At 50.1% G+C, this 10,561-nt stretch overlaps 1 protein-coding gene across 1 annotated transcript; it reads left to right on the top strand.

Moving 5' to 3' along the window:
- The first annotated feature begins 972 nt into the window (after window positions 1-972).
- Window positions 973-1,966, top strand: LOC143841913 (olfactory receptor 10T2-like). The gene has a single exon (XM_077346471.1). It carries the CDS (start codon window positions 981-983, stop codon window positions 1,923-1,925), a length of 945 nt encoding a protein of 314 aa, XP_077202586.1. The 5' UTR covers window positions 973-980; the 3' UTR covers window positions 1,926-1,966.
- Window positions 1,967-10,561: the final 8,595 nt, after the last annotated feature.

The following is a 10,561-nucleotide window of genomic DNA, read 5'->3' as shown; positions in this document are numbered from 1 at the left end:
CACATCAAAATCACAAGATGTCATAGTCCCATTGTATACGGCACTGGTCAGACCACACCTGGAGTACTGTGTGCAGTTCTGGAGGCCTCACTTCAAGAAGGACATAGATAAAATTGAAAGGGTACAGAGGAGAGCAACGAGGATGATCTGGGGCCAAGGGACCAAGCCCTATGAAGATAGGCTGAGGGACTTGGGAATGTTCAGCCTGGAGAAAAGGAGGTTGAGAGGGGACATGATAGCCCTCTTTAAGTATTTGAAAGGTTGTCATATGGAGGAGGGCAGGATGCTGTTCCCATTGGCTGCAGAGGAAAGGACACGCAATAACGGGTTTAAACTACAACGATATAGGCTAGATATCAGGGGGAAAAATTTCACAGTCAGAGTAGTTCAGCAGTGGAATAGGCTGCCTAAGGAGGTGGTGAGCTCCCCCTCACTGGCAGTCTTCAAGCAAAGGTTGGATACACACTTTTCTTGGATGCTTTAGGATGCTTAGGGCTGATCCTGCGTTGAGCAGGGGGTTGGACTAGATGGCCTCCATGGCCCCTTACAACTCTATGATTCTATGATTCTAAAGCTTGAAGGCTTCGTGCATTTGAAATGGTGGCAATCCTGCAAGGTCTCTGCAGTTCTTAAACTCATGTTATTGAATTCCTGTTCTTAGAAGGGGACCAAAGGAGAATCAGGTCATCCTCCAAAAGCACCTGGCTTGATTCCAAGGAGGCCATAGTAGCTACACACTCAACAGCAGCAGAACCTCCATAACGGATCACACTTTGCCCTTGAAATCATTAAGAACACCAAATGGTTTGTATCCCTGATGTTTCTAAAGATTATATGAATCAGCACTTCTCCTTCTATGAGTAACTTCCAGACAACTTCTGAGTTAAATTCCCCCGAAGTATTTTTGTGAAATAAAATCTTCTTCCGGCTCCCTCACAAATTTGAAAGAGTGTCATGGTTTTATTCCAGATTCAACATCAATGGGCCGTGAGAATCAAAGCGTGGTGACGGAATTCATCCTGATTGGGTTTTCCCACTTCCCAAACCTGAAGGTCCCTCTGTTTGTGGTCTTCACTATTATGTACTTTACCATTTTGGCTGGAAATATCATCATCGTCACTACAATAAGGAGTGAATCCAGCCTCCACATTCCCATGTACTTCTTCCTCTCCGTGCTCTCCAGTTCAGAAATCTGCTACACGTTCATCATTATCCCCAATATGCTTGCAAATCTCCTAAGAGAGACGGGAACTATTTCAGTCATTGGCTGTGCTACTCAGATGTGTCTGTTCCTGGGCTTTGGGTGTACCAACTGCATGCTCCTCACGGTGATGGGGTACGACCGGTACGTGTGCATCTGTAAACCTTTACGTTATCCGGTTCTGATGAATCAGGGACTCTGTACGAAACTCGTGGTTTTTTCAGCCTCACTGGGTTTTCTTTTCTCTACGCTCGAGACAATAATTATATTTACCTTGCCCTTCTGTGGTCCGAATAAAATCCATCACTTTTTTTGTGATTTAGCACCTTTACTTGAGTTGGCCTGTGGCCGAAATTATTTCGGGGAAATTGTCATTTTTCTTATTTGTTTTCTGGTGGTCTTTTGTTCTTTCCTTCTCATCCTTTTGTCCTACGCGTTAATCTTAAACGCAATCCTGAAAATCCCCACCACTGATGGGAAGCGCAAAGCCTTTTCTACTTGCACCTCCCATCTCATTGTTGTCGTCGTGCACTTTGGATGCGCTTCCATTATTTACCTGAGGCCCCAATCCAGGTACACTTTGGATGAGGACACCTTGATCTCTGTTACATACACACTAGTAACGCCATTGTTGAATCCTGTTGTTTATAGCCTGAGGAACAAGGATGTCCAAGTTGCACTCAAGAAATCCCTGGGCCGAAGCGCATGCACCCAGAAGATGTGAAAATGCTTATGGCAGATGAAAGAGGCATGCCATGATTTATTTTTAAGGGGGAAACAATAAATTATCATCCTGGAAAGGAAAATCAACATCCCAATTAATAGTTTTTTGACTGTGTGGAGCAATAATTTTTCTTGTGGTAATGTTGTCTCTCCCCCAATCTATCTGTGGGTTAATTATTAAAATGTTTTTTCCTAATATTAACCCGACAGGTTAAAATGTTTTTTTCCTGTTTCCTTAATGTAGGAGAACAAATTAGATTCTGACTGTTCTATCTATCTAATAACTAAAATTGCAGCTATGAAGGCAGTAAATCAGATTGGCCAGTTCATGTGCCTGCACAGTCTAATCTTTGGATGGCCCATTTTTTTATTAATTTATTATATTTATATACTGCTCTCCCTGAAGGCTCAGGGCAGTTTACATGAAACAGAAACGATACAGATAACTTGTATAACAATGATAATGGCAAGCAACAATAGAACAATATGGAGAGCATTAAATCAGTGCATGCTCATAGCCCAGTAGGTTGGGCAGAACTGCAGTGGATGCTCTAGGAGGGAGGCTTAGTGGAAGGGCCCATGGGAAGTGGTGCTTCAGGTCAACCTCAACCAAATGCCTAGCAGAGGAGCTCACGTCTGCAGGCCCTGCGGAACCTTCAACGCAGCAGTTGAAAAGAGTAACAAGTGGAGGACCCCTGGGGCCTGTGTTGTTCAACATAAATGATTTGGAAGAGAGTTTAGAGGGGGTACTTATTAAATCTGCAGGTGATACTAAACTGTATCAAATACAGCAGAAGACAGAATCAGAATACAGGATGATCTTGATAGGTTTGAGAAGTGGGCTAAACTGAATAAAATGAAGTTCAATAGGGACAAATGTAAAGTTCTGCATTTAGGTAAAAAGGTAAAGGTCTCCCCTGTACAAGCACCAGGGGTGATGCTCTCCAGCGTTTTCATGGCAGACTCAATACGGGGTGGTTTGCCAGTGCCTTCCCCAGTCATTACCGTTTACCCCCCAGCAAGCTGGGTCCTCATTTGACCGACCTCGGAAGGATGGAAGGCTGAGTCAACTACTGGGATTGAACTCCCAGCCTCATGGGCAGACAGCTTCAGACAGCATTACTGCTGCCTTACCACTCTGCACCACAAGAGGCTCATTCTGCATTTAGGTAGGAAAAACCAAATACACCAATATAGGATGGGGGAGACTTGTCTTGGCAGTAGCATGTGCGAAAAGGATCTAGGAGTCTTAGTAGACCATACATTGAAAATGAGTCAACAGTGTGACTCGGTGGCTAAAAAGGCAAATGGGATTTTTGGTGGCATTAAACAAAGTATCGTGTCCAGATCATGGGAGGTGATGGTACCGCTTTACTCTGCTCTGGTTTGGCCTCCCTTGAAGTACTGTGTTCAGTTTTGGTCACCCCAACTGAAGAGGGATGTAGACAAACTGGAGGATGTCCACAGGAGGGCAACAAAGATGGTGAGGGGTTTTGAGACCAAGATGTATGAAGAAAGGTTGGGGGTAGGGTCGTGCAGGGAGGCCCCGATTCGGACCGTTTCGGATCCGAATCGGCTGATTCGGGCTGATTCGGAGCTGTCAGAATCGATTGCATTGGAGGCCATTGACTTGCAATGGAGGCCATTGACTTGCATTGGAAATCCTCCCGAATCGATTCGGACGATTTGGAGCCAATGCAAGTCAATAGATCCATTGACTTGCATTGGAAATCCTTCCCCTGCCTTCCCCGGGGGCCTGGGGGGGAGGTGGTGTAAGTTGCACCCCTGAAACTTCTTGGGGAGCTCAGGGAGGGTCTTCCTGAGTCCCCTGCAGGTTTCAAGAAGATTGGACCAAGGGGTCCAATCCTAGGGGCTCCCAAAGTGGGTGCCCCTATCCGCTCTATTGGAGTCTGAACATGGTTCCCCATAGACTTCTATGGGGAATATTCCTTGGGAGCCCCCAGGATGGGACACCCTGGTGCAATCTTCCTGAAACTTGCAGGGGACTCAGGGGACTCAGGGAGGGTCTTCCCTGAGCTCCCCTGCAAGTTTCAAGAAGATTGGACCAAAGGATCCCATCCTGGGGGCTCCCAAAAGCGTGAGAAAGGTAAATTGGCAATTTCCTTGTTCTGAAATCATTTTCCCCCCACACATTTGGACCCCTTGATCCAATCTTCTTGACACTTTCAGGGGATTCAGGGAAGACCCTCCCTGAACTCCCCAAGACGTTTCAGGGGTGCCACTTACACCCCCCCCCAGCCCCCGAGGAAGGCGGAGGAAGGATTTCCAATGCAAGTCAATGGAGCCATTGACTTGCATTGGCTCCAAACAGAGCAGGCCAGGAAGGGACTCTCTCTCCCAGGAGCAGGGGAACCTGTGGCTGGCAGCCTAAGCAGCCTCCAGGTGAGAATTGCAGAACCAATAAGGTCCACTGAGTGCTCACCTGGGTTCCCCTGCAGAGAAGAGGGGGGCCCTGCACTGGCCTGTGGGGGGGGGATATCCCTGCACCACCAGGAACACTAGTGGCTCAGGGATGTCAACCTCCAGGGGAGACCTGGAGATCCCCTCCCCCAAAAAAACCCAGTTTAAAGCTTCACGGCGCCTACGCACTAACCCGGGAGAGCCTCAGAAAGCAAATGGAGGAGCTCAGAGGAGAATCTGGATGCTCCATCCATGCTGTGGACCCATCACTGGCTCTCCCATCCAGCCTCCCCCCCTCTAACAAATACAGAGCAAAAGGAAGACTTGCTTTTCACAACCCAAAGGTGTATCAAAGCAGCTTCCAGTCACCTTTCCCCTCCTACACTTGGGTCACTGCCCTCAAACGCCACAAATCCAACCGCTCTACTCAGGCCACATCCTGAGAGAGCCCTGGCAGCAGCAGAAAGACAAATAGGTGCACGCAAAACAACAAACTCCTCCTGGGCACCCACTGAGAAATGCTCAGTTACTTCTTGGGTTTAACATGAGCTCTAAGGCTCACTTTGGGACTGGGAAAAGTTTTCAAAATGAGTGGCATGACTGAGGGACCCAGAGTTAATCTCTGGCCCTCTGGTAATTGCAGCATTTCTGTGTGTGGGGTGGGGGGGGGCAATTTAGATTGGCCAGGGCACTGCTCCTGTCTGAATTTTTACCTTGGGCGAGCATTTTTCATCCCCGCCACCCAGAACAGACTCAGAGGGGATGCAGTCACAGCAATTCTGTGCTCACCTCAGTCCTCCAAGAATAGTCCTGGATGGCCAAGAGACGGCAAGTTGACCTTGAGGAAGACCAGTTGCTGGCCTCTTTCGGGTGCCAGGCGGGAGCGATACTCGCAGACGGTGCTGCTCGCATGAGAAAATGCCCGCTCGCTCTGGACGCTCATTGGCGGGCACGAAAGGTAGACACGGGCCAGGCAGGAAAGGGCCAGATCGCCTCCATCCTGGCCGAGTATCTCAAGGGACAGGCGTTCTCGGACTTCTGGGGCTCACTGAGGTAAGCCCTCACCATCCCAGACGCACTGTCCTCCCTCGGGCACCCGCTGCCCTCAAGAGAAGGAGTGGGCTGGAGGAACCCCAGCAAGAAGTTGCCCTGCTCAGCCTTCTCGCTAGGGTGGCCTGCAGTGGCTGATGTGCCAGCAGAGGCTGGGGGGGGGGGGGAGCAGCGGATGTGGTGGCTCCTTCCTCCCCTGCCTGGCCTGACACCTCAGCCTCCTTGGACTTCCACCAGACAAGCCTCTGAATGAGCAGCTCGCGCCATTCAGGAAGGCTCTTCTCCCTCTCTGCTAATCTGCCCTTGATGCGCGGATCACACATGGCGGCGAGCCTGTATGTCACTGATTTGCAGAGGGGTTCAAAGTGGCTGTCAAGCCCTCTCAGAACTGTCCTCGCAAGCGCGCACATGGCTGGAACAGCGTCTGCACGTCCTCGAGCCGAGTCCAGGAAGGGGGCCAGCACCACACGGGCCTTGTGGACCATGGTCACGACCAGACCCAAACTCGCCGTGTCAGACGAGAGCATCTCCGTGAAAGTCTTGAAGGGCCCAAGCACTTCCACGGTCTGAGAAATGATCTCCCACTCTCGGTGGGTGAGCCACTCCCCAGGCATAAACATCCTCGTCTCCTGGACAAGGGTGTCTAAGGCTCTCCTCTGTTCCACCAAGCGCTCAAGCATGGCGCGGGTGGAGTTCCAGCGCGTGCTGACGTCTCTGATAAGGCAGTGCTGCGGCACGCCCATCAGGATCTGCTTTCTCTCCAGCCTTGAGACGTCGTGCGAGCTGTGAGAGAAATGTGCCACGATCTTCCGGCACTTCTCGATGAGATGCCAAAAGTCAATGGCTTCGGCGGATGAACCGGTTCCCTTGGAGCCGATCCCAAGGGCATCCTTAACCACGAGGTGGAGAAGGTGGACCGCACAGGAGATGTGCTTCAGGCCCATGCCCTTGACCGCCTTGGTTATGTTGAGGGCACCATCTGTCACCAAGAAGCCCTTGGTGACCCCCGTCCCACTGCCTACCCACCCATCTACCATTCTACGAATGGTGCCCTCGATGTTTTCTGCCGTGTGCTGCACATCGAACGGCTTGATGTGCAGCAAGGCATGGCGATAGCCTGCCTGGCAGCCTTCACCCTGCCTAACAGGGACATCTCTACCTCCACGCGGCACCTGGCTGCCCTATAAAGAGAGGGCAACACTGTCCTGCTAATCGTGGTACGACTAGGAGGCGTGTACCAGGTGGATATGCGACGGCATAGTCGGCGGAAGTACACGTGATCGGCCAGACGAAAGGGGTACCCACCCACGGCCATGAGCGCAGCTAGGTCATGGTTCGCGGCCCTACACCCTGCCTCAAACCTCCCTTTTGGCATTCCACTGCCAGCCCGGGCAAGCATCTCCACCATGGTCGCTTGCCTCCCTCTAACTCCACCTGCCCCCTGAGCAGAACTCTTAGGGAGAGCTCTGGAGGTGGAGGTCGGGGAGACTTTCCAGCCCCGTGCTGGTAGGTTGTGCCTGTGCAGGCACCCCACTGCCAGCCTGTCTCTCCCCCTGAAGCAGGACAGCCTGGTGGTGCCTCTTCAGGTGGTTCATGAGGCCGCAGGCCAGTCCCTCACCCATCTCCTCCAGGGCTCTCTGCACCCCCGAGGTGATGCCTGGGGACATGAAGGACAAGCCACTCATGTCCGCAAGGCTCACCCTGAGGGAGAGATCAGGCAACTCCTCCTGACGCCCCCATGCCTCGCTAGCAAAAGGAGTGACACGAGGGGCTGCCTGATCAGCAGGCCCCGCAGAAGTGCCAGCAAAGACCCCTGCCTGACGCACCTTCGAAGGGGGCGCCCCGGCAGCCGCCTCAATAAAGAGACCCTTGCGGACACTCTTTATTGCACCACTCCGGCCAGAGTTCGGAGTGGTGGAAGGTCGACCCAAGACAGGCCCTCTAGTTTTCTGTAGGGCCTTTCCCCCAGGGCCCCTAGCCTGACCTTCCTTCTTGCCACTCATGTTCCCTGGGACAAACTGTTTCTAGCTCTAATCTAAGAGACAGGGAAATTTGAGGCCCTGCCACTAACTGCCCTAACACCTGTTTCTAAGGAAACCTTGCAACTTATAAAACCTCCCCCCAGCTACCTGTTTATTTTTTTTAGATAGACCCTAAGCTGACCTAACTTCTATGGAGTTTTCCTGTTCTAAAAAATGAGTATTTCCTGAAACTATGGATGTTACTGCCTATTTAAAGGGTCACTAATTGGGCACCCCAATTGGGCACCCCAAGAAGAACGCAGCAATTCCCCCCAGGAAACAATCTCTGAAACACCAACCAGCTGCCAGCCACCCAGGGCACTCCCCCAAAGGTGGCAACAGAGGAAAAGTGGCCCTGCAAGGCCCAACCTGCCAAACCAAACGAGCTAACTCTACCTAGGCCAACCAAAGAAACAGCTTCTACAAACAAACAACCAGCAGCCACCCAGGGCACTCCCTCAAAGGTGGCTACCAAGAAAAACTTGCCCTGCAAGGCCCTAACAACTAACCAAACCAGCTAACTCTACCTAGGCCAACCAAAGAAACAAACAAACAACCTTACCAGCAGCCACCCAGGGCACTCCCCCAAAGGTGGCTGGCAATCAAGATAAACGGGCAATGATGCTAGGATTGCTCAGTGGGAAAAAGGAGCCAGTCTTACAAAGAACACGGAGGTTAGACACGATCAAAATGGACCTCGACCAGAACATTGCAGGGCTGAGGGAGACAGTGCAGGACTGGGGACTGTGGCAACAGCTGTGTCTTGGGATTGTCAAGAGGGGGAAATGACTGAAAGGTTGGCAACAATAACAATAGAAGCATACTATTCATTTTTTGTTAATGTTATTAAGAGAAGGGAGGAATTAGCATTTCCCTGTGATTTAGCCAACGATCCAAAGGAATTTGTTACTCATATTTTACCAGCTCCCATTGAAAATAAAATACCACAGGGACAATATCCAATCAGACAGAAAAAAATTGTTTACTTTGTTTATATATGCCATATTTTTAAAAGATTCTGTCGCAGCTCTTGGCGTAGTGTTAAGAGCGGCAGCTTCTATTCTGGCAAGCTGAGTTTGATTCCCTGCTCCTACACATTCAGCCAGCTGGGTGACCTTGGGCTAGTCACAGTCTTGTTAGAAGCTGGTCTCACAGTTCCCTCAGCACTCTCTCAGCCCCACCTACCTCACAGGGTGTCTGTTGCGGGGAGAGGAAGAGAAGACGATTGTAAACAGCTTGGAGAGTCCTTCAGGTAGAGAAAAGTGGCATATAAGAACTAACTCTTCTTCAAGCTGCTGTCCTTTGTGATGGAATCCTATAAATTACTTCCACGTAAGCATTCTGTAAACGCAGTGTCAGTTTCAGTATATATGAATCTGCTGGGTTTTATATGGAGTTCCTGCACAGATTGCTGCATTCCACAGCAAGTTGGAAAGCCAACCATCTTTAGAAGGCTGCATTTCAAATGTTAAGCTTGTAGCAGAGCATGGCCAGCAGACTCCTGAAACTTGTTGTTGTTAGGTGCGAAGTTGTGTCCGACCCATTGCGACCCCCTGGACAATGATCCTCCAGGCTTTACTGTCCTCTACCATTCCCCGGAGTCCATTTAAGTTTGCACCTACTGCTTCAGTGACTCCATCCAGCCACCTCATTCTCTGTCATCCTCTTCTTCTTTTGCCCTCGATCGCTCCCAGCATTAGGCTCTTCTCCAGGGAGTCCTTCCTTCTCATGAGGTGGCCAAAGTATTTGAGTTTCATCTTCAGGATCTGACCAAGATCACCCAGCTGCAGGTGGAGGAAGAGTAGGGAATCAAACCCGGTTCTCCAGATTAGAGCTCACTGCTCTTAACTGCAATACCATGCTGGTTCTTAGAAAGGCAGATGTTGCCCTTGGGTTCATCAGCACAGCAGCCCTAAAAGCAACATGCAAGTGAAAAGAAATTGCAGACCCCAGGCAGGAAACTGTTATTGCATTACAATTGCTATCTTTCCAGGCATTGTAAAGACAACTCACCTTGCAGTCCGTTTTTGTAGCTGCAAAGACATCGTAGTATTGGAACAAGTGACTAGGCGGTGGATGGTTTCCTGGCTGGAATTTTTTTACAATGTGGGTTTTCCGAAAGGATTATTTAGGGTTCTGGAAAGGGAGCTAACATTATTCAGAAGATCTGAGTGTTTAGGCATAAACTGACCTAATATTCTACTTGTTGCATTTAGCTCTACGTACTGAAAATTGCATTCCCTTTCAGGGGAAGCTACAATGGGAGTTAGAACTGATTTGAATGTGTTAGGGTACTTTGTATTATGAATGTAATGAGACACACTTCTCTTCCAAGGCCTTAGCGGAAATATATTATGTGAAACAGATTTACCATATGGCAGGGCTCTGATATAAATTATTAGGGGCTTGCGAGAGTTTAAATTTTCTTAGGAGTTGTATTTTCCCCCCTTTGTTTGTGCCTAGTCATGGTTTAGAGAAGTGGTCCCCAACCTTTTTATCACCGGGGACCGGTCAACGCTTGACAATTTTACTGAGGCCCAGGGTGGGGGTATTTTGCCAAGGGACATCGTAGCTGCCTGAGCCCCTGCGCCACTTGCTTTCCCGCCGGTGCCCCTGACTTCCTGCTGCCCACTGGGGGGTGCTGCCAGCAGCAGCTATGCACTGCCATGCAGAGGGGGAGCCCCAGCCATGGTGGCCACTGGAGAGCACCAAAGGTGAGCCAATGGCAGAGTGGCAGGGCAGCCCCCAAGGCAGCAGCCGGGGAGGAGGACGAGGAGGAGCCACGGCCCAGTACCGACTGATCTACGGACTGGTACTGGTCCCCGGACTGGGGGTTAGGGACCACTGGTTTAGAGGACAGGAATTAAGGGGTGCCCAAATGGATTCTTTCCTCCTCAAGATTCATGAGGCAATTTTCCTCCCTCCCTCCCTCCCTCTTTTGTTAATAGACCTCATTTTGAGGTGGTTGAAGAGTTTTTGTTGTTGTTCCTCTTTTACTATGGATTAAGAAACAAGCAAAGGCCTTCTCAATTTGTCAACAAATAAGATGGACGTTTAATGATCACGCCATTAAACCCGATGACAGTCTCAAAATGAGTTTAGAAGCAGTGAAACTCACAGTGTACTTTGTCATGGCCTGTAATGG

The sequence above is a fragment of the Paroedura picta genome, chromosome 7 (genome assembly GCF_049243985.1).
Source record: "Paroedura picta isolate Pp20150507F chromosome 7, Ppicta_v3.0, whole genome shotgun sequence".
NCBI lineage: Eukaryota > Metazoa > Chordata > Lepidosauria > Squamata > Gekkonidae > Paroedura > Paroedura picta.
The sequence above is the reverse complement of the archived record's forward strand: the minus strand, read 5'-3'. Positions and strand labels throughout refer to the sequence as shown.